This window comes from Ovis aries, chromosome 1, assembly GCF_016772045.2.
Source record: "Ovis aries strain OAR_USU_Benz2616 breed Rambouillet chromosome 1, ARS-UI_Ramb_v3.0, whole genome shotgun sequence".
Taxonomy (NCBI): domain Eukaryota; kingdom Metazoa; phylum Chordata; class Mammalia; order Artiodactyla; family Bovidae; genus Ovis; species Ovis aries.
This window is the reverse complement of record NC_056054.1, coordinates 18,057,766-18,081,662: the sequence shown is the minus strand read 5'-3', so window position 1 is coordinate 18,081,662 and position 23,897 is coordinate 18,057,766. Positions and strand designations below refer to the sequence as shown.

Below are 23,897 nucleotides of genomic sequence, written 5' to 3'. Positions count from 1 at the left end.
AGACACAGGTTTGATCCCTGGGTCAGGAAGATCCCCTGGAGGAGGACATTGCAACCCTCTCTAGTATTCTTGCTGGGAGAATCCCACGGACAGAGGAGCCTGGTGGGCTACAGTCCATGGGGTCACAAAGAATCGGATACGAATGAAGTGACTTAGCACGCACGCAGGTAACTGGGTCCCATGTGCCTCAACTAAGGGTTCACATGCTGCAACTAAAGATTCATGTGGCCACAACTAAGACCTGGCGCAGCCAAGTAAGTATTTTTAAAAAATCCACTAGTTCCTAGTACATATAGATCACAGTGCAAGTAACTTGTCCAAAAAGCTCGGAATCCATTACCGAGGCAAGGCAGCAGAAGTGAAATGGTTACCCCCACTTCAGTGCAATGGGCTTCCCAAGGATTCAATTCTCATCTCTTGATTCCCATTTCTCCTCTAAAGACATCTATGCAGATCAAGTGACCTTGTACATTTCAATGGATATGTGAGTTTCTCCTATAAACTCCTTCTTTGAGGGCAGGGATTACATCTTGCTCTATTTTTGTGTCCCTCTGCTTAGCAAATCGCTTAAAACAGAACAGACACTCAATAAAGCCCAGCAGTTCCTCCTATTAAGTCTTGACAACAGCAGGTAGTGAGAGCTCTTCACTGGGTGGATGGCAAGCCTACTGAAGACCTCAAAGCCCAGCTTCTGTGGCTCACAGTCTCCCTCCCCACCCTTCCTAGCTGTCAACGCTCCAGTTCCTTCCTTCTGTTGCCTCACAGGCAGTCGGTTCAACTGTGTCCTAACGACCATCTGTTCCCTTGCCTGCGTCCTCACCTGTCGTGACAAAAGCCTGGGCCAACTCTTGACTCCGGAGAAGGCAATGGCACCCCACTCCAGTACTTTTGCCTGGAAATCCCACGGACGGAGGAGCCTGGTGGGCTGCAGTCCATGGGGTCGCTAGAGTCGGACACGACTGAGCGACTTCACTTTCACTTTTCACTTTCATGTATTGGAGAAGGAAATGGCAACCCACTCCAGTGTTCTTGCCTGGAGAATCCCCGGGACGGGGGAGCCTGGTGGGCTGCCGTCTATGGGGTCGCATAGAGTTGGACACGACTGAAGCGACTTAGCAGCAGCAGCAGCAACTCTTGACTCAGGATGAATTTAACTTTCTTCCTTATCCACACATACACGGCACCAGCTGTATACTCTGATGGAAAGAAACTTTCCACCTTGTCAGTGGTGCCACTTCTAGTGAACGTTACCAATCATTTTACCTTTCCCTGGTCAGCAACCTTTCCTTAGTCCCCTCAGGTTTTCCAATCTGTCAACTCCCATGGTCCCACCAGATAAACCTATTGTTTTGCAGAGAAATAAGGGTCAGCTGGCCTGAACTCTTCAATGTGTCCTCAAGATTAACCCTTATCAGTAACATCCTTTACTCCCTTACTCTTGCTTCAGATGAAAAGATTACTCTCCTCCTACTTAGATAAACTGCAAATTTCTCTTCCCATGTTCCTAGTGAGGGGGGAAATGCCAGGCTACGAGGAAGTGAGCAAAAGTCAGTGATATCCGGTTGAGAAATGGGATGTTGAAATGAAGATTTTTTTCTCTCCAACAATGGGGAAATACCCATGGAGAAGAGATGGAAAAAGTCCTGGAAAAGCAATAATGATGGATATCTGATGCTGGAGAAGAGTTTGGAGAGTAGAGATGCAACGACTAATGATGAAGAAAGACCTTTCTCTCCAAGACAGAAGGCAAAAGTAAAGAGATACAGAAACAACGGATACAAGTATATGTATATGGCTGAGTACTTTCACTGTTCACCTGAAACTACCACAACATTTTTAATCGGCTAAATCCCAATACAAAATAAAAAGTTTAAAGTTTAGGGAAAGAGACAGAGCAAGAGACATTGGGAAATGGCAGGGATGAGAGTAGAACGAAGAAGAGGGAAGAAACACATATTTATTGAGAACCTAAAATACATTCAATAGAACACTGTAGAGCTTAAGTATAAGAACTTCAGATTCAGACAGCCTGGGTTTGAATCCCAATTCAGCCTCCTATTAGCAGTGAGATTGTGGGAAAGGTACTTAACCTATATGTTTCAGTGTCCTCATTTGTAAAATAAAGATAGTACCGGTATCAGATTTACCAGCACCAATCCTAATACCAATTGAATTGCACTGTTCTGCGGATGAAGGCAAACTACACATATGAAGTCCTCAGCACAGCGCATGGCACTTAGAACACAACAGAAGTCAACTATTACAAGTTATGACCAGGCTCAACACTAGGCCCTTTACCTAGGTAACCACATTCAGTCTTCACACAAAACATTTAACAGAAGTCAGTAGAGATCCAAAAAAGTTAGGCAGCTTAGCAGAATTTGTAGTTCAGTTCAGTCGCTCAGTCATGTCCACCTCTTTGCGACCCCATGGGCTGCAGCATGCCAGGCTTCCCTGTCCATCACCAACTCCTGGAGCTTGCTCAAACTCATGTCCATCAAGTCAGTGACGCCATCCAACCATCTCATCCTCTGTCGTCCCCTTCTCTTCTTGCCTTCAATCTTTCCAAGCATCAGGGTCTCTTCCAATGAGTCAGTTCTTCGCATCAGGTGGCCAAAGTATTGGAGTTTTAGCATCAGTCTTCCAATGAATATTCAGAATTTTCTTTAGGGTTAACTGGTTTGATCTCCTTGCAGTCCAAGGGACTCTCAAGAGTCTTCTTCAACACCACAGTTCAAAAGCATCAATTCTTTGGTGCTCAGCTTTCTTTATAGTCCAACTCTCACATCCATACATGACTACTGGAAAAACCCTAGCTTTGACTAGACAGACCTTTGTCAGCAAAGTAATGTCTCTGCTTTTTAATATGCTGTCTAGGTTGGTCATAGCTTTTCTTCCAAGGAGCAAGCATCTTTTAATTTCATGGCTGTGGTCACCATCTGCAGTGATTTTGGAATCCCCAAAAAGTACTCTCTCACTGTTTCCATTGTTTCCCCATCTATTTGCCATAAAGTGATGGGACTGGATGCCATGATCTTAGTTTTTTGAATGCTGAGCTTCAAGCTAGCTTTTTCACTTTCATTAAGAGGCTCTTTAGATCTTCTTTGCTTTCTGCCATAAGGGTGGTGTCATCTGTGTATCTGAGGTTACTGACATTTCTCCCAGCAATCTTGATTCCAGCTTGTGCTTTACCCAGCCCAGCATTTTGCATGATGTACTCTGCATATAAGTTAAATAAGCAGGGTGACAACATACAGCCTTGACATACTCCTTTCCCTATTTGGAACCAGTCTGCTGTTCTATGTCCAGTTCTAACTGTTGCTTCTTGACCTGCATACAGATTTCTCAGGGGGCAGGTCAGGTGGTCTGCTATTCCCATCTCTCGAAGAATTTTCCAGTCTGTTGTGATCCACACAGTCAAAGGCTTTGGCATAGTCAATAAAGCAGATGTTTTTCTAGAACTCTCTTGCTTTTTCAATGATCCAATGGATGTTGGCAATATGATCTCTGGTTCCTCTCCCTTTCCTAAACCCAGCCTGAACATCTGGAATTTCATGGTTCACGTACTGTTGAAGCCTGGCTTGGAGAATTTTGAGCATTACTTCTCTAGCGTGTGAGATGAACGCAATTGTGCAGTAGTTTGAACATTCTTTGGCATTGCCTTTCTTTGGAATTGGAATGAAAACTGATCTTTTCCAGCCCTGCGGCCACTGCTGAGTTTCCCAAATTTGCTGGCATATTGAGTGTAGCACTTTCACAGCATCATCTTCTAGGATTTGAAATAGCTCAGCTAGAATTCCATCACCTCCACTAACTTTGCTCATAGTGATGCTTCCTAAGGCCCACTTGATTTCACATTCCATAATGTCTGGCTCTAGGTGAGTGATTACACCATCATGGTTATCTGGGTCATGAAGATACTTTTTGTACAGTTCTTCTGTGTATCCTTGCCACCTCTCTTAATATCTTCTGGTTCTGTTAGGTCCATACAATTTCTGTCCTTTACTGTGCTCATCTTTGCATGAAATGTTCCCTTGGTATCTAATTTTCTTGAAGAGATCTCTAGTCTTTCCCACTCTATTGTTTTCCTTTACTTCTTTGCACTGATCACTGAGCAAGGCTTTCTTATCTCTCCTTGCTATTCTTTGGAACTCTGGATTCAAATGCGTATTGGGTGTGTCTTTCCTGTTCTTTGCCTTTAGCTTCTCTTCTCTCCTCAGCTACCTGTAAGGCCTCTTCAGACAACCATTTTGCCTTTTTGCATTTCTTTTTCTTGGGGATGGTCTTGATCACTGCCTCCTGTACAATGTCACGAATTTCCATCTATAGTCCTTCAGGTACTCCATCAGATCTAATCCCTTGAATCTATTTGTCACTTCCATTGTATAATCGTAAGTGATTTGATTTAGGTCATACCTGAATAGTCTAGTGGTCTAGAATCTGTAGGCAAAGGGTCAGAAGTCAAGCCCACGCCTGATGAGCTTAACATATGGATTAAACTGGGGACTTAGGAGCAGAAAAGTTTTAAAATGGTTACAAGAAGGAACATGATGGAGGTTTATAAAGGATGCTGTGACATAATTCAAAAAGACAATTTAAACATCAATATGTGATGCGATTATTACTCTGTACTGTCGCTATACTGTCTAAAATCACACTTTGGGAAATACTACTGTTATCCTGCACGGGCCTGAGGTAGGCCCTGGCTAGGATTCTGGATTTTATCCAAGAATTAGGTCAAGCTACCTAAATCTTTTTTCAGCAGGGCAGTATTATTGTATCTGCATTTTAAAAAATCCCCCCCCCCACCCCCCGCCCGGCTACCACAGGTTTTAGAAAGCTCCCCTAACAACCAGGGGAGATGACAATGGCCTACAGCACAGCTACTCAAAGTAGCCATTCAGTGAGCTGTTTGAGCCTGTTCCCTGCTGAGACAAGGCACTGTACTAGAATGTAAAACCACCGCCTTTCACTGACGGTCTTGGGAAAAGTCAGTTGAACTAACCTTTAAGACAAGTGAGCTCAGTTGCACTTTAAAGAAACTTTATAATAAGATGGCCAAGAACTGATGATTAATCAAAGAGGGAAGAGAAGTGAAGTCGCTCAATGTCTCTGACTCTTTGCGACCCCATGGACTGTAGCCCGCCAGGCTCCTCCATCCATGGGATTTTCTAGGCAAGAGTATTGCAGTGGGTTGCCATTTCCTTCTCCAGGAGATCTTCCCAATCTAGGAATTGAACTCAGGTCTCCCACATTATGGGCAGACTCTTACCATCTGAGCCACCAGGGAAGTCCAAAGTAACAACAACAACAAAAAAGGTGTCAAGGATGCTTAAGGTAACACCAAAAACCAGTAGGTTGCAGGATGATTCCTGGTAGCTAGAGAAATCAGGTATCGTTATTTCCTATCATTTCTAACCATCATTCTCCTCAGAAGGTCCCATCAAATTGAATGCTCTTATTGCCAAACTATTAAAAAGACAAAAGGGGTCTAATTGGCTTGAAAGGAAATAGCAGCAATTACATGCCCTCTTTCTCAGAATGAGTTACTTTTATCAACTAGGCAACCTCTCCCTCTGGATTGGCTGTGTGGTCTTAGTGACCTTCCTTGTCTATCTGTTGACTGTGCCACGGTTCTTATCTTGAAAAAGGCTGGGGTAGGTTCAGTATTATCAGAATAAGAAGGATATCCCAGTTCAGCAGCCCTTTCTGTTTATCACTCTATCCCTGGAGTCTGGTGCACTGCCTGGCAATAGGATGCTCTATACAATTTTGCTGAATAAGTGAGTTCACTCTATGTTCTAAGCAAAGCAAATGCAACACTTAAAACCAATCATAGGCAGAACAACTCTTCTCAAGGTGAGGTCATCATAACACTAGTCTCCATTCTATTTTCCTGTTCTTCTTTGGTGGTGAGTAAAGATTTTTTTTTTTTTTTTTTAATGCCAGTTTGTTTCAGTTGTGCAAGGAAATAGCCAGGAAAGGAGTTTTTTGGCCCATACTGGGCCAGGGTTAAAGGAGGGAGAGCACAGGTCTACATGTCAGCACCATAAGGAGAGTTGGGGACACCTGGTCACTTCATCTGCTAGGACTAAAATCTTGGCCACTCGGGGCTTAATAAACGAACCTTTCTTTCCATGATTCCCTGTACTGTTTAGTATCTTGTTAGGCATTCGCAAAGCAGCCTGAATTTCTTCATATCACCCACCAGAGTTAATACTGAAAAACTCCTATCCTGCCTCATCTGCTTTGTGGAAAAACTAGTTTGGATTTTTCCTTTGCCTCCATGAAAGTTGTTTTTACCAAGTTTTTTTCCCCCTACTAGTATGTTCTTGAGTAATATTATCTTCTTCTCTACAATTCTAGAATGGGGGAGTGGTGGTTCTGGTGTAGACTCTTAACAGATTTGTTTTAGATAGAATGACAGTATTACAGAAAGAAAATGTGATGTGACAGCTGAGACTCTGGCCTTGACCTTTAGTTTCCTCCTCTATAAAATATCATCACCTATCCCAATGATGGGTGAAAGCACATTGTAAAGTTAAAAGTGCCACAGAAATGCATGTATCAATAGTAACAAGGTGCTGCTGCTTTGAGTCTGGAGGAAGTCCTGCACAGCCATTCACTTCAGCTTTTTGTGCTCACCCTCACTTGGTTGGCAGAATTAGAAATTTCTTCACACCGAGCCAGAATCTGTCTTCTTGATATTACATTGACATGCTCTTGAAATCTGCTCTCTTGAAAATATGTAACTCACTTTGGGTTTTACCTCCTGAGGCCACAGAGGGAAAATCTGACCCTCTGCCAAAGGAGAATCTGTCAGATATCTGATGATGGTTCTGAGTCTTTGCTGCTCCACAACAAACATCTCCAGGTTCCTTAAGTGCATCTCTAACAGCATGGTTTGAGTTCCCTATTTTATATCTTAGATTACAAGTCCATGAACGAACTCTGGCTGGTCTACTTTTCAACTTAAAATGTGGACGCCAAAATGGAGTATAAGACCCAGGTGAGGGCACAGATTCAGAGTATCATTCTGTTTACTTTGGGGAAAGCTTTACCATGCTGTTGACCCGAGAAATCTCTATGCCTTTCTTGCTTCTGCTGCTTAGACACATCCCCATTCTGTCCTAATGCAGCTGGCTCTTTTAGGACACACACAATTATTCAATTCGTCCTACTACACTGGATAAACCCAGCCTATTATTCTATTGTGAAGCTTAGGCTGCTGTTTTGTCTTCTAGTAAATCTCTTTACAGCTGAATTTCCCTGCTGATTCAATCATGATGCCATCAAGTTCTTATCCAAGTCCAAAGAGGACAAAGATAAGGTGAGCATGCATCCATTTGTCACTCAACAAATTTACGGACAGTCTGCTATGTGCCAGCACAGGGCTAGGTTCTAAGGATACGATGGCAAGCAAAAAATGGCATACTCTGCTCTCATAGAATTTACCCCAGAATAAAAAAAACCAAACAAACCAATCAGATAATCACTCTAATTATTATATTAATACAAACTAGGTGTGCCTAAGGATAAGAATGTGGTTTTATGAGAGCATGTAACAAAGTAACCTGACTCAGAGGTGGGTCTTAAGAGAAAGTGGCTCTGAAGATTGAGCAGAGTTGACTAAGGGAGGAGGGAAAGGGGGATTCAGCAGATGGAGGGTACAGACAAGCACTGTCCCATTAGAAGACTTTCTTCAGACTATTTATTAGTAGGCTGCTTAATTCCACTACTGTGTAGCTTCTGTTTCTCCACCTTGTCTCAAAGGTTATTTTGAATGACGGACTAACTCTTCAAGGCCAAACTGAAGTCTAGCTCATCAATCAGTTCTTACAGAATCCACACTCTTGAAACCAGGAACATTTCCTAACTTGAGCCTTCTCGCAACATTCCCCCTTGTATGCATCCTTCAAAGTCAACAACTACCGTTTCACAAACATTAGCTCTAAGTTTTCTTCACTTTCAAGATGCAATTTATCGAAACCAAAAGACTCAAGAATTAATTCAGGCAGCTAGAGCGGTATTTTTCCAAGTGTGATCCAAGGACCCACTGGCATCAGAACCACCTGAGGTGCTTGTTAAACTGCAGAAACCTGGGCACCACCTGAGACCAAATGAATTATGAGTTGAGAGGGCTCAGGAGTCTACACTTCATGAGCTCCCCCAAGCCACTCTTCCACTGCACTGGTTGAGAATTCCTGAGTTAGCTGTGTTCTCACAGCACTGACACTTACGTGGAGACTTAATCCCTGATACTGAATCCTCCTGAGTTTGAAGTACATTGGAGTTGTCTGGCAAAGAGAAAGCAGGGTTTTGAAGGCAGAGACCTGGATTCAAATATGTTCTACTACTTAACAAGCTTGGACAAGTCAGTTTTTCCAGGCCTCAGTTTCATCTGTAACATGTGAATAAGAATGTTTACTTCAGAAGGATGTTGTGGCAATTAACCCGGAGAATCAGACAATGATAGAGAAAGCCTATCATTCTTTGGAACATTCACTGAGGCCTACATACCATCCATAGCAAGCTGAATAAGACATGAGGCATGTGCTGCACACTATGCACGCCAGGATGAAGGGAGCAAAGTCCATCTCATTGATTTGTTTTTTTGTTTGTTGCCCCTGTCCCTTGGCGGTTAAGGTACAAATTATTCTTGAAGCCTTTTCCAACCCTGTGCTGTTTTCTGTTAACAGCGTTCCACAAGAGTTTTCACCTGCCCTTGAACCACTGTACATATGCCAAAGTCCTGAACTTCAAGCATGGCTTCAACCTGAATCTTCTTCACCAGTCTTCTCTCTCACCCACCTCCCCCTGAGTTTGAGATCACACACTGGTTCCACTGCTTATTAGAATAAGGCCTTGGTGAAGTTAAACTCTCTGTGCCTGAGTTTCCTCACCTGTGAAAGAGGGATAATAACTGTGCCGATTTCACAAGGATTTCCCAAGTAGTAGATGATGACTCAGGAAACACTTGTGTTAGCTATTCTCAGTGTCACTGAGCCCACATGAGCAGCTGCTTCCTCTAAGTTCTCTGAAGGCTCACACCTCCTCCTCTGCTGCTGCTGCTAAGTCGCTTTAGTCGTGTCCGACTCTACGTGACCCCATAGACGGCAGCCCACCAGGCTCCTCCGTCCCTGGGATTCTCCAGGCAAGAACACTGGAGGGTTGCCATTTCCTTCTCCAATGATGCATGAAAGTGAAAAGTCAAAGTGAAGTCGCTCAGTTGTGTCTGACTCTTCGCAATCCCATGGACTGCAGCCTACCAGGCTCCTCCGTCCATGGGATTCTCTAGGCAAGAGTACTGGAGTGCGTTGCCATTGCCTTCTCCTCCTCCTTCCCCTCAGATTGTCAATTTTCCTTTGCCTGCAATGTATTCTGCCTCTCCTCACTGCCACCCTCCACTCCTCCATGCTTAAATGTCATTCCTCTGAGAAGGCTTTAGGATCCACCCACTTCACTTAACAATTAGGTTAAGAACCCTTGTTAAACACTCACTCGCTCTGTACTTTTCCTCTGAGGCACTTATTATAATCCAATGTTTGTTCACCCCATTAAAATAGGGAGTGTCTTACACTGCTCCCTATCCACCCTGATACTTAGCACAATTCCAAGTCCATAACAGCACACATCATTTAAGTATCTGAGGAACGATGACTTCTTAAATCTGACTAGGCCCAAACTTTCTCTATTGGGATTATAATAACCTCTAACAGTCAGTCACTTTAACTCTTCACTCCCTTTACCTTCTGGGGTAAGATGTGCAGAAATGCAAATCAAGAATTTAACAAATGAACTTGTGGTTGAGTGAGACTGCCAGGAACGTGTGTTGATTCAAGTTATTTTAGATTTGCATTGCTCAGTATGGTAGCCATTACTATCTGTGGCTACTGAGCACTTGAGATATTGCTAGCCCAAAGTGACATATGCTTAAGAGTAAAATACACTCTGGATTTTAAAGACTTGGTACAAAAGAAGAACGTTAAATATCTCATAATTTTTAATATTCATTACATGTTGAAATGGCACTATTTTGGAAATATGGGGTTAAATAAAATATATTATAAATTAATTTTACCTATTTTTTTTAACCTCTTTAAGCGGCTTCTAAAAAACTGGCATATATGGCCTGCATTGGGTTTCTATTAGATAATGCTGTTTTAGACCATCTGCATGAAAGGTTTGTTGTATTTCACAACATCCCTCCATGTCTTCTCATTTTAATCCACAAAACATGCTCCAAATTCCTTGAGTATTCCTCAGTAATGGTATTTCTGATGCCTAGGCTACTCCACCAGCCCTGTGAGCACATTTGATCCTTTTTAATAGGGTAGTTTCCTACAGTTGTATTTAATCTTGGATCTCATTACATCAAATCCTAGCACTGGAGATTTACCATCCTGTGGCTACTTTCTCTTTGCACTGTAAACATTATGGCTAAGAACACAAGATCACAAGGGACCACCTGTTTTGGAGTCCTGGCTCTGCCACTTACTAGCTGTGCAACTTTGTTACTCTTAAAACCTCTGTGCCTCAGTTTCCTCAACTGAAAAATGGGGATAAGTGTCTACTGTGTAGGGTTGAGAGTAATCTTTGACATTGGTAAAGCGCTAAGATGGTCTCTGGGACACAGTAAGCATTCGATAGGTAAGGATTCAATACATGATTATACACCTCTCACCCTTCCCATCCACTCACATGTTCTCCTGTAACATTGGGCAACTCTCCTAGTGATGTTTTCTTTCCAAATCTGACATTTTAGACTTCTAATTACAAAACTCTGCCACTCCCCAGCTGAGAGTAGCACTTGGGTAAGGTACTTCACTTCCCTCGATTTTTAGTTTGTCTGTATATGGAAATGGGTATTGTCACCTTCCTTGCACAAGTCTGAACCACACAATGTATACAAAAGTTCCTTGCATGGTCCTTCGTACTTAATGGATGCTTCATTTGCATTTTCCCATTTAAAACGTGTGATCCTCACAATAGACCTGAAGATAGATATTTTACAAAGAAGGAAACAGGATCCGGGAAGTCAAGATTTGCCCAAAGTTGCACAGATAGCTACAGGGCAGCGCCAATACCAGAACGAGGTTTCACTCTGAATCCAACGTTTTTTCATGAAATCTAAGCTGCTCTCCAATTGCATGAGCGCTAGAACCTAATTAATTTATGCTGTTTATGGCATTCCAATAATATTTGAATGAGGCAGCAACCGGCAAACCTGCCCACTGAAACTGCAACAGAAGATCAAAATACAGATTTTCTGAATGCCATTACGAGGTCAAAGAACCCAAGAGCCCTAGAGTAGAGAATCGTGGATTAAATTTCGGCAAACAAAACTGAGCCACGAATTCCTCCTCTAGGCCTCCCCGAGGAAAGTAGGGGTGAGGAGATGCTACTATTGGGCCTTCAGGAGGGCCAGGCGGCCCCCAGACCCGGAGGAGGCCACGGCCGCGCCTGGCCGCCGGACCCTCCCCCTCGGATCTACAGGCCCAGCGCTGCGCCCGCCCGCCCCTCACCTCCGGCTCCGGGCGCTCCGAGGCCATCACACAGCCCTCCCGCGCCGGCCCGGGCCAGAGAAGATGCTCCGCTCCTGACCCCTGACCCGGAGGTCTCGCGACTGGCGGGGCCGGAAGTGAGTGGGAGGGTCGAGTTCTGAGCTTTCTAATTGGCCTACTTGGGAACCGGAAGAGGAAGTGATTGACACCGCCCCCCGCCGCAGCAATGCAGGTGAGGACCGGTTTGGCGCTAGCGACGGGTAGCTAGCTTGGGGTAACGAGACAGAAAGTGGGCTGGCCGAGGAGAGAGTGAGGAGTTAGGGATGAGAGGACTTGGTCGAGACCGCGACTGTGAGATAAAGGGACGCGCGATGGGGACGAGGACCTCTGGAGAGGGATAGGGGTGGAGCCCGGCTGACAGGAGACAGAAACTGCGGTTAGGTTGGGACGGAGAAGGCAGCACTGTCTTGCTAGGGTGTGGAAAAAGGATCAAGTTGTTGATAGGGTGTGGAAAAGGATCAAGTTGAAATTTGGGAAGGTGCAGTCCAAGGAAGACGGCTGAAGAAAGAGGTGGATTGGGCTCGGGCTCAGGCCCCGGCCTAGACGTTGGATGTTGACAGAACAGAGGATCTAACTGGAGAGAAGCCCGAGGGTGGAAGGAATTGTGGGACCGTGGTGGCCAGAAGCCAGACTAAATAATCTGAGGCCGTGGGTGGAACCCGGCTCGTGTCCTCCACATTCGGGGTTTTGCAGTTCTGTTTCATTCTTCCTAGTGTGTACCCCTAGTAGTTAAAGGGTGAAATGAGATAAAACTGGAGACCCCTCAGCTTTTAATATAGTTTGCCTAGTGCTTAGGGGCATGTGCGGTTTGGTTGCTGTTTTGTTTTGTTTTTCATTTGTCACTGTTTGTTGCAGAAGGGTAGTTGTCAGTACATTTTTATAGGTTGACTAAGCTTGCGAAAGGGGCACAGGAATATTGGCACAGCAATAAAGTGAGTGCAGATTGATTTAGCAAGGAGGAGGTTGAAACAGCAAATGCTGAGGGAAGAGGAAGGTGACGGTGGCAGTATTCAGAGGAGCCTTCCTGTATAGGTAGGTTTTCAGAGATTATGTCATTGCCAAGAACAGCCAGGTTCACAAGGCAGGTTCTAGAACATAGGACGTCAGAGTACGTCTGCTGCTGAGGTGTGCCGAACAGAATAAATCCCAGGCATTACGTCTGGTGAAAATTGTCCAGTGAGGGAGAACAGATACAAACCAAGCCTAATATAGAGAAACAGTCACGCCCGGATTAAAAGCGATGAGAGGAAGGAATCAGTAGGTAAGAGGAATTGAGGTCAGATGAATGGGTTTTAAGGTCTAAGGGTTGATGCTGTCTGTGATCCTAACTCCAAATAGGGGTGGAGCCCGGCTGACAGGAGACAGAAACAGCCTGACTGTCCCTGTGCCAATGAGATTCTGTGTCACTGTCCTGGTGTTGCACACTGTCACCCTGGCTTTTCAGCCTTCCTCTATATGTGTCATCCTTACACTCAGCTGAGTAACCAACCTATTCCTATTGGCTCAGAGGGAGGAAAAACAGCTTGAGGCATCATTAGATGCACTGCTGAGTCAAGTGGCTGATCTGAAGAACTCACTGGGGAGTTTCATTTACAAGCTGGAGAACGAGTATGACCGGCTGACCTGGTAAGAGTTGCCAGGGCAAGCTGGGGAGGGCTCTATGGGTGGGGGCTAGGCCACCTGCTGCACAGGGTACCTCCTCCAGCATTTATCACTTTGTGAACATCTTTTGATTTAGAAAGAGCTGGCTTTCCCAACATTTAACACTGAAGTTGGCCTTGGACCTCAACTTTAAGGGTAGTAGAGAAATGCCCAATTTCTCAACCCAGGTTCTTTCTAGCTTTTGATTCTCCCTGTTTGACTTCTCCAGGATGAGGTCCTCCTGCAGTGGGTCCTCCCACCACAGTATTCATACTGGATTTCTTGCACGGGTTTTGCCAAGTCTTTTAGGTCCAATCTAGGAAAGTTTGGATCTGGAAAGGGATCTTTCACCCGGTTTCTGAAGTTCTAGTGATAATAGTGTAGCCATCGTTCCTATTTTGCCATTGTCCTCACCCCATTCAAATGTAGTAGCTCCTCGTGATCTATCAGGGGTAAGTTCTAAGACCCACTGTGGATTCCCGAAACTATGATAGTACTGAATCCTATTCTGTATATACTGTGGGTTGTTGTTTTTTTTTTTCTATACTACTTGTGTGGGTACCGTATACGGTATGGATATGCTGGACAAAGGGGTGATCAACATCCTGGGTAGGACAGAGTGGGATGAAGCAAGATTTCATCACACTCCTCAGAACACCTCCCAATTTAAAAACATGGATTGTTTATTTCCTGGATTTATCATTTAATATTTTTGGACTGTGGTTGACACGGGTAGACGAAACCTCAGAAAGTGAAACTTAGGATAAGTGGGGATTGCTATAATGACCTGTTTTTTTTCTCCATCTGTGTCAGAAACTCAAAGTGTATCCCTCTTTCTTAACCCCATAATCCCTGCGAGCCAGTCTAGTTCCTGCCCAGGCCAGCATAGGGCTATGAGTGTTTTGGGGGTGAGTCTGGTTATTCCTAGTCCGAGGGACCCCTTTGAGGCTCCTTTACCAGGAACATGCTGACATCTTCTTACCACCACCAGGCCATCTGTCCTGGACAGCTTTGCCTTGCTTTCTGGACAGCTGAACACTCTGAACAAGGTCTTGAAGCATGAAAAGACACCACTGTTCCGCAACCAGGTCATCATCCCTCTGGTGTTGTCCCCAGACCGAGATGAAGATCTCATGGTAAGAGGAGGAGAGGGATGCAGCTTAGGAAACAAAGCCCTTAAATGAGGACTGACAGCACAGTGGTTGGTTTCTATCTAGAAATTTTGAATATGCAGTAGTGTGTGGCAATAAGTGGGGGCTACATTTTGGAGGCCTTGCTTTTTGTCCTTCTGTCCTATTTCAATCTTTGATTAAAATGTGGTAGAGAAGGGTTTATCCTTAGATCTGGTAGAGACAGGGTGTGAGTAGATAGAGTTGAAGGATGGAATGAGGGGAATAGTGTCTTAGGAAGCCAGATATTATTAGTCTCAGGTTATGTTTTCCCTGAAAGTGCACTGTTTGCCTGTGGAAGGAACTATGTGTATATCAGGCCAAAATTGAATCTTCTTGGAGTGCACAGTAGGATCATAAAATCTGTGTGTTACAGAGGCAGACTGAAGGACGGGTACCTGTTTTCAGCCACGAGGTGGTCCCTGACCATCTGAGAACCAAGCCTGACCCTGAGGTTGAAGAGCAAGAGAAGCAGCTCACCACGGATGCTGCTCGCATTGGTGCTGACGCAGCGCAGGTTGGACCGAGTCCCTGCCCTGCTGCCCTACACCCTCGAGTTTTACCATAAGAGGCTGAGTATTCCCACTTCTCTATTGTAGGGTATGGCAGTTGGTTATGCCTCCATTGCCCCTGGAATAGCTCAAGGAAGAACCTTTCCTGTAATCATTTCTTGCTTGCCCTAAATTCTGCACAAACTTACATGTGTTACAGAAACAGATCCAGAGCTTGAACAAAATGTGCTCAAACCTCCTGGAGAAAATCAGCAAAGAGGAACGAGAATCAGAGAGTGGAGGTATGGAGGGATTGGTGGCAAAGTGATGGGGGAATGAGGGATAAGATCACTGGAATAGGAAGGGTGGTATTGGTAGTGGTGAAATGAGGATGCAGGGATGTGCTGTTTAGCCAAGGGTATGCATCTATTCTGTTGGCCTTCTATATTTCAGGCCAGCACTGGGGCAGGTGGAGAAAGGAGCAAAGGGAGAAGGGCGAATTCTGAGATAGTCATGGGGGTCCTCTGGCTCTTCCTCTGGGTTGCCAGGAAGTCTGGATGCTACCGAAGTCAGAACTCCAAGCCCTGGCACTCATACTGGTCTTCCTGGTGCTAGAAGAAGTCCAGGGCTAGAGGCATACCTCAGGGTCTCCACTTACTTTGCCCTTCAGGTCTCCGGCCGAACAAGCAGACCTTTAACCCGGCAGATACCAACGCCTTAGTGGCAGCTGTTGCCTTTGGAAAGGGGCTGTCTAACTGGAGGCCTTCAGGCAGCAGTGGTCCTAGCCAGCCAGGCCAGCCGGGAGCTGGAACAGTCCTCGCAGGAGCCTCAGGGTTACAGCAGGTGCAGATAGCAGGAGCGCCAAATCAGCAGCAGCCAATGCTCAGTGGGGTGCAGATGGCCCAAGCAGGCCAGCCAGGTAAGGTGACAAGGATTGGCTTGGTGACAGACCTTGAGCAGGGATGTGAGAATAAACTGGGTTATCTGCCACACTTCCCCCTCACCCCATCCCCAGGGCTGGAGACATTCTCCTTTTCTCCTTGGACTGTGACCCAGAAAAAAACTCTTGAGAGTGAAAGTCTCATTTGAGACTCTGTTAATAGACACCAGACAATGAGAAAGAACTTCGACTAAAATTGCCCTTAGCTACCCTTCTGTGCCCTTTAACTCTGGGTGGGTGTGTTGTCAGTGTCTCACCCTAGGTATTAGGATCACTGGGTAGATGTGTTGGGAGTTGACAAGCAGGCAGGTTTTCCAGTGCTACGCGTATTCCTTGCTCTGTATCCTGTCTCTTCTGCTCACTTAGTAATTATCAGAACAGTCTGGAGGAGTTCGGATATAAGCAGCTAGAAGAAATATTTTCTTCCAAGCTGTCTAGGCAAAGGGACAGCTCTCTTTTTCCATTAGGGGAGGAGCAAGAGCCTGCAGGGATGTGCTCCAGCCCTTCCCGCTATTCCTCCTCCTGACCATCTTCAGGTAGAGGGCTGGGCAGGGAGCTGTACCTCTGAGCCTTGTCACCCAAGGTCAGATGCCACAGATTCTGAGCTGATGGAGGAGATGACAGAAGGGAACCTGGGAGGCAACACTTCTGATTTATGACGAACATCTGACTGTGCTTCAGGTGTCTTTCTTCGTGTTCTTTTTAGGGAAAATGCCAAGTGGGATAAAAACCAACATCAAGTCGGCTTCCATGCATCCCTACCAGCGGTGAGTGTGAGTGGCAACCTCCACTCCCAGGTGTTCTTTTCAGAGTTGGGCAGTGAAACTGCCTTTTGCCCAAAGCTGACCTGGATGGGTACAATGAAAAGAACACAGGCTTTCGGCCACAGACAGATCCCATCTCCACTGCCAACTAGCTGTGTGACCTTGGGCAAGTGACCTACTTTTTCTGAGCCTGTTTTCTGGTTTATAAATGATGATAATACCTACCTCATAGGGTTGTTGTGAGGATTAAAATGGGAAAATGATGTAAAACACTTAGCACAATCTATGAAATAATGAGTATTCAATAAATGAGAGTTTCTACAGCCACTTCTCCCCACTGCCCCCTCCTCGGTCCTCGATCCAGAACTTGCCCTGATCTGAAACTGCTTCGTGTCTGTGGTGAGCTGATGGACACAAGATCGTGGACCGCTCAGCTTTGTTTGAAAGCCTGTGTTTATTTTGTGCTGCCAGAGATGGTGACAGCTTCTGTGTCCTTAGAGGCCCGCTGCCTCCACAGGCCTTGCTTCCCACATTCCAGCCTGGCCATCTCTCCAGGCTGCAGGTGACGAGGCCTCCGGGCTGAGACAGACCATCCACTTACAACTCTGGAGAAGCTTGGGACTGCTCTACTCTCCATCCTCTCAGAAGCCAGTTCAGCTCTCATCTGGGAAATAGTCAGAGTCCCCTATCCTTTACCCCACCCTGGGCATGTCAGGGAAGATGCTGAAGTCCCAGTAGGTGGGGACTTCCTCAGGAAGTGGCTCTGCCAGGCAGGACTACGTGAGAAAGGGTTTTGTGAGCAAGTGAAAATGTCCCTTGTTCTCCAGACCTTTTTTTTTTTTCTTTCATATTTTGGAGGGAAAGGGGACTTGCACCTCACACCGTCTCTCATTGTGGTTGAGTCATCCTCAAAGTATGCCTGGTTCCTGGGCTCAGTTAGCATGGCTTTTCTCCAGTCCACTGAGCCAGTGGTTCCAATAAGGGTCAAGTGGATGGTGGGAGGTGGCAGCCGCCAGCACTTTTGCCTGCTTCTATAAAGCTGGAGAGGAGAGTGGGCTTGGGTCACCAGCTTAAGCTGCCTTTCTTGGCTCTCCTTTGCAAGCAAGGGCAGGAGTTGAGTCAGCAGAAGTGGACCAAAGGATTGCTCTGAATAAAGTTATTTAAGTTGATGACCACTGTGTCAGGGTTATCTGACAGCAGGTAAATTGAGAGAGCTGTGTGGGGATTGGAGACTACACGTCAGAGACTTTCAAGGTTGTTGCAAGGCAGTATTTTAAAAAATTTTATTTATTTGGCTGTGCTGGGTCTTAGTTGCAGCATGCAGGATTTTTGGTTGCAACAGGTGAACTCTTAATTGCAGCATATCGGATCTAGTTCCCCAGCCAGGGATCAAACCCAGGCCCCTTACAATGGGAGCCCAAAGTCTTAACCACTGGACCACCAAGTCCCAAGGCAATCCTTTTTTCTTCTCCAATAAAAAGTTTTCTTAGGTTGTTTTTTTTTTTTTTGTCTTATCTGTAGGTTTGATCTAAAAGTCCTGAGAGGTAATAAGAGGGGCTGCTGATTCCTCCCAGCTGCCTTTGCTCTGTTCTCTTCTGTCACATATTAGCACTTTGGTATTTGTTCAGTGCCAGGCAGGACTCTGCCAGGCTGTGGCAGCAAAGGACTGGAAAAGTAGTCACAGATGTCACATCCATTCGAGTTCCATCACGACCAGAAATGTATCCATGCAGCTCACTGATCACAGTACACAGAGCACGAAGAGCCCTGCCGTCAGCTCGGAGGCAGTGTCGGGCACTTTCCCCACTACAGCAGGGCTGCCTTACCGGTCTGTCAGGCCGCTCGCTTGTTCCTTCTCTTCTCTTCCCTTTGCACTGGAAATATCCGAGCTCACTGTCACATCGGATCGAATTCAAGGTGTGCGTCTCCAAAACCCCTGGAGTATCTTGGTGACCACCCTCCTTTATTCCACCCAAAGATTCCTTCCTGTTGAAAATTTCTTGAAAACTTTTCAAACCTATTGAAACCAACCCCAAGTGTCTTTGTTGCCTCAGACTAATAGCAACGTCATTCCCAAAGTACTATTTGAAATGGATTCCTTGTCCTCCCAGAGTGGAAGTGCCCTCCTGTCCCAAGAGGAGCATACTCGGGACCCCACCTCCATCTCGTGCCCTTATGTCTGTATTCACTCTGAGAGGACATGCTCTCGTTCCCAACCTCCCAACCCCAGATCCTCTGGAGTGTACAAACCTAGCAGCATCACCACCTTTGGGGCTCATACAGCCCAGCAAGTGTCTCGGTGGAGAGTATCTCCCATCCCTAACCCACTCATCCCCAAAGGTGGGAATAGAGAGAATATTATAGAGTTTTGAGAAGAGCACATTGACCTGCTGCTCCCTTGCTCAGATTTAAGATAAAAAGATGGCACTCCTGCTTCCCTCTGGTAGTGTTGTCCAGTTTCTAATGTTTCTGTTTTGCCTGGGGCCTGTGTTTGCTTCTATTCTTGGGGACCCGGGGAAAATGAGATTAGGCCAGTGTCTCCCAAGTGTGTGTCTGGGATGGCGAAAGAAGCAGCAGCTGTTAAACTTAACTGCAGCACAGAGGTCATCCTGTTGAAGGCGGAAGCTTACTGCATCAGTATTTGCATGACGCCCATTGCTAGGACCACCCCCTCTCCAGCTCTGCCCTGAGGCTGGCACTCTGTCATTGCTGAACCTCTCTTTTGCACGTTGCCCCAGTCACCCTGTTTTCTTCCTCTGCTGATGTCTATTGCTGCCCTACCTAGTTAGGTCATTTAACTTGGCCTTGCACTGTCTTGGGAAACAGTCAAGGTAGATAGGTTTTAGCTAAGTGCTCCGTCAAACTCCATAATCAGTCCTGGTGTTTGGACTGAACCGGAGCCGGTATAGTGCCCACCTCCTGTCCTGCTGTTGAAGGGAAGAAGCTGATCTCTGTAGGAATGCCCTAGTGCAAGGCCAGTCCCTTTCCAGCCCCCTTCTCACCTCCCCCAGGCAGCTGGGAACAACCTCTCCCTTTGTCTGAACTTCTTGTACAGAATAATCCTCCTTATGGACAATGTATTCTCTGTGCCTTGTGGACACAGGAGCCGTGTGAGCTGATCCCAGCACCAGGCAGGACGGGGGCGGAATCCTTCCAAAGGCCCATGCCAGATCAGCTCCTGATTACTGTCTAGAGAAACCGCCAAGGGATGTACATTTTCTTCCATCTTTTCCAAGTGGTGAGGGCTAGCCTATTGAAGTTTAGCAGTGGGCCAGGAGTAGGGCTGGGGGCTGTGGTCCCTTTGTGATTCAGTCTGGAGGGTTCACTGTACCAACCTGTGGAGGCTCAGTGTGGCTCTGGCATGACAGCCTTGAACACACAGGGGCTAACATTTGAAAAGAGTTTGCCACCTGCAGATGGGGCTTTCTAACTGAAACTTCAGTCATTGCTTGAAGATGTATTTTGTCCTACGGGACAAATTTCCTCTCTTCCCTTTGACTTCTGGCTCTTACTTTCTATTGAGGCAGGTTCTGGCTCTCTGTTGTCGCCTTTTGATCAGTTCATGTGCTCTCAAGATATCACCTACCATATGGACATGGCGGTTCCCCCAAGTACACAATGGGCAAGGCCCCTGACTTCCCTGGGCCTCAGTTTTCTCACCTGGGTGCTCCCAGTGATACTTCCTAGCTTTCAAGTCTTTGGCAATGGTTCTGAGGCCTGTATATCCCCAGGTACTTTTCATTTTCCTCATCGCGTGACTATGTTATGATAGGCAAAGTTTTTCTTGGACTGGCCTGCCAATCCCTTGAACCTCTCCAAACTGTTCCTAACGTTCCCTGTCACCTGCAGTTTAGAATACAGACCTCCCTCTAGACCACTTCCCTAAAATTATTTACTAACTTTCACTAGTTCTTTAGTAAAAGTTACAACAGAGATGGTGGCTCAGATGGTAGAGTGTCTGCCTACAATGTGGGAGACCTGGGTTCGATCCTTGGGTTGAGAAGATCTCCTGGAGAAGGAAATGGCAACCCACTCCAGTACTCTTGCCTGGAAAATCCTATGGACAGAGGAGCCTGGTAGGCTACCATCCATGGGGTCGCAAAGAGTCGGACACGACTGAGTGACTTCAGTCACTCACAACAGAGATAAATGCATTGAATGCCAGAAGTCACCTTCCCACTTAGGCATCTCTTTCTTTCCTCTGGGCAAGATATATGTACCAGAGACTCCCCCTCTTAAAGGCAGCAAATTACACTTTTCCATGTGATGATAACCTTCCCCAAGGAATTGAATCCAAGGCACCACGGGCTGCTCCCCTTCCTGTGTTTCCTCTGCCATTTCACTCCCTTCCCTGCTGTCACCTGAATTCCCCTCCTTCACAGTCATTTTGGTGATTAATCTTCCCTGGCCCGCAGCCCATGTGTAGACTGTCCTTGGTCTTTTGTACGCATTTCTCTAGGCTGCACCCATTTTCACGGCCCTGGTTAGTATCCTTCCGTGTTAATCCTTGAGCCCATGTCACCACTCACTTGACTCTCGGCCATGCTCTTGAAATACGGAGCCTGCCATCACCATCTTCCTTCACGCCCCATAACTCACTCTTTAGTCCCACTTCCACTCTTCCTCAGGCACTAGCCTGTCTCAGATCACTATTGACCTGAGAGCTAAATCCAGACTTTCTTCAGTCCTTCTGTTTCTTACTTATCTCCATGGTTTTAAACAGTGCTGCCCGTTGCTTCTCCACCTTTTCCCCTTCACTGACTCCTGCTTCTCTGACCATCCCTTCTCGGCAGCTTCTGGCCTTCTGTCCCTCTGCCTGCTTCTTGAATGTTGTTATTCTCTAGGACTCTGTCGTTAACCTGCTGTTCTTATTCTACCTGCTGTCTCTGCGACCACCACCTTTATGTACATAACTCAAGCAAGTTTTATCAGACAGCCCAGACCTCTTTGCTGACATGCAGATGCCTATTGGGTATTCCTGCCCCTATGATCCACAGAGGATGAGATGGCTGGATAGCATCACCAACTCGATGGACATGAGTTTAAGTGAACTCCAGGAGTTGGTGATGGACAGGGAGGCCTGGCGTGCTGCAATTCATGGGATCGGAAAGAGTCGGACACGACTGAACGACTGAACTGAACTGAACTGATACACAAGTACCTCAGGTTCTGAATGTGCCAATCCAATCATCTTTCCCTACCAACCTGTTTCTTTTCTAGTATCCTAGGTGTGACCTAAGCCAGGTCTATGGAAACTGTCGTAAACACTTCCCCACTCTGTGTCCCAGCACCACCCCCTAACTCAGCCAGATACAAATCCTGTCAATTCTGCCTCCCCAGGATCCATCCATCCTGCCCTGCAGTTTGGGCCTGGAGCCTCGCCTTAAAAGTAATGTTTGGACGCCCTGCATCCAGGCTTGCCCACTCCAACTCATCTTCCATGTGGCTGCCAGATAGATTTCTGTAGATTTGATCCCATTACTCCCTTGATTAAAGTCCTTTTGATAGTTTCCTTCCCCTGGTTCTCAAACTAGGGTCCACATGCTGGGCAGGTTGGTAGTATGCCAGGCATACTGAAAGTTACAGGGTAGAGCTCATCCTAGACTGCCCATTTTACTCAAGGGTAAGTAACTTAAACAAAATGCAGAATTATCAGGCATGCAGGAAAGAGTAAGCAGACTTTGGGGAGTTCCTACTAGTCCAAAGGATTTCATACTAAGCTGCTAAATTGTCTGGGGATATTTATTCTTTTTCTTTTTTTAACATTTACTGCAGTGGACAAGTTTGAAAAACACCTTAAATTTCCTGGAAAAACAAGTCGAGTGTTTTGTGATCTAGCTCCCTGACTTCTCCTGACTTAATTTCTGTACTGTCCTGCCACCCACTCTGTTCCCACGTTGTACAAATTGCTTGATGTTTCCTGAATGTAACTCTCTTTAGCCCCCCATTTCTTTATTCCCACTGTTCCCTCTGCACAGAACATTTTGTCCCATCGTTCTGTGATGAATATCCAATCTTCTTTCAAAATTCAGCTCATAGGTCACACTCTGAAGCTTCCAAGAAACCTATCTGTCCACAGCCCAGTGCCATTCCCACTAGGTGCAGTCAATGACCTGCTCTTTTATGCTCTACGTTTGTACCTTGTACAAACTTATTCTAGCTCCTGCTGCTCTTTATTGCCCCCAAGTTCAAGCACCCTGCACTGTCAAAGTTTAAATCCAGTTCTTCTGAATGACAGCTATATTTTCTTCTGCAAGAAATGTGCATGCCTGGCATACATGGCATCTAGCCCACTATAAACACTGGAAGTGGTAGCTGCTGCTATTGCTGTTGTTATTTGGTTGAGCTTGGAGAGAGAGTATAATCTAGCATTTTGGTTAAAAGAGCATTTTCTAGTGCCAGGTGGTTGTTAAGTTGCTCAGTTGTGTCTGACTCTTTGAAACCCCATGGACTGCAGCATGCGAGGCTTCCCTGTCCTTCAGTATCTCCTGGAGTTTGCTCAAATTCATGTCCATTGAGTTAGTGATGCTATCTAACCGTCTCATCTTCTACCGCCCCCTTCTCTTCCTACTCTCAATCTTTCCCAGAATCAGGGTCTTTTCCAATGAGTCAGCTCTTCACATCAGCTGGCCAAAGTGTTGGAGCTTCAGCTTCAGCATCAGTCCTTCCAATGAATATTCAGGACTGATTTCCTTTAGGTTCAAATTCTAGCTGTGCCACCTACTAGCTGTGTGGCCTTCAGCGAGTTACTTTACCTCTCTCTGCCTCAGATTCCTTATTTCTAGGGGTGATAATACTAGTGGCTATTTCACAAGGCTTCTGTGAAGTTTAAATATATTAATACATACAAAGCGCTTAGGATAGTGTGCCTGACAATAGTAGAAGCTCAGTGAATATTAACTATCCTCAGGGTAGTGTCTGAAAGTCTGCTGTCAGCAATTGTTGCTTCAATCAATCATTGACCAGTCCCTCTGTGCGGAGGTAACTCTTCCTCTGTAGCTCATCTGTGCTCACAGCTACATTCACACTAGGAGAGACTCTCCATGCACATTTAATCCCCCACTGTGTGCAGAGCAGACACTGGAACATTTTTGCACTGGCTTGCCTGACGCAACGAGTCATTTCCAGATCTAGTTGTGTGAACTTTCTTTCTCCCTCTTAGTTGTCACCTACAGACTTCTATTAAAGCCCAGTTTGGTCTCCTAAACTGTGATTTTGAGTTAAGACCATATGGCAGGCATCCTCACTGGCTTCCTTCTAAGCTCTATCTGTTCCCTGTCCACACCATCTGAAGACCCAGTTCCAGTCTGCCCACATCCCTTCCACAG

The 23,897-nt window shown here is 45.9% G+C and overlaps 2 protein-coding genes across 4 annotated transcripts in view; one reads left to right on the top strand and one right to left on the bottom strand.

Annotated features, from left to right (window-relative positions):
- Positions 1–11,628, bottom strand: part of SZT2 (SZT2 subunit of KICSTOR complex) — a 51,444-nt gene extending 39,816 nt beyond the window's left edge. For both annotated transcript variants that reach the window (XR_006059346.2, XM_027968781.2), the window contains exon 1: positions 11,526–11,628. Coding sequence is in view for 1 of the 2 variants with exons in the window: in XM_027968781.2 (XP_027824582.1) it covers positions 11,526–11,552 (27 nt within the window). In the remaining variant the exon portion in view is untranslated. The remainder of the gene's footprint in view (positions 1–11,525) is intronic.
- Positions 11,629–11,708: 80 nt separating this feature from the next.
- MED8 (mediator complex subunit 8) lies at positions 11,709–16,896 on the top strand. Of its 2 annotated transcripts, none has more exons than XM_012117908.3 (7): positions 11,709–11,736; positions 13,072–13,190; positions 14,197–14,341; positions 14,751–14,891; positions 15,086–15,167; positions 15,536–15,784; positions 16,512–16,896. In XM_012117908.3, exons 1-7 carry the CDS (start codon positions 11,731–11,733, stop codon positions 16,574–16,576), a joined length of 807 nt encoding a protein of 268 aa, XP_011973298.1. In that variant the 5' UTR covers positions 11,709–11,730; the 3' UTR covers positions 16,577–16,896. The 2 variants fall into 2 exon arrangements, with proteins under 2 accessions (XP_011973298.1, XP_011973368.1); XM_012117978.4 differs by having other exon boundaries at positions 11,709–12,825.
- Positions 16,897–23,897: the final 7,001 nt, after the last annotated feature.

Coding starts and splice junctions, on each gene's coding strand:
- MED8 (XM_012117908.3), top strand. Junction 14,892..15,085: donor TTGGTGCTGACGCAGCGCAG/GTTGGACCGAGT, acceptor CATGTGTTACAG/AAACAGATCCAGAGCTTGAA. Junction 15,168..15,535: donor ACGAGAATCAGAGAGTGGAG/GTATGGAGGGAT, acceptor TTTGCCCTTCAG/GTCTCCGGCCGAACAAGCAG.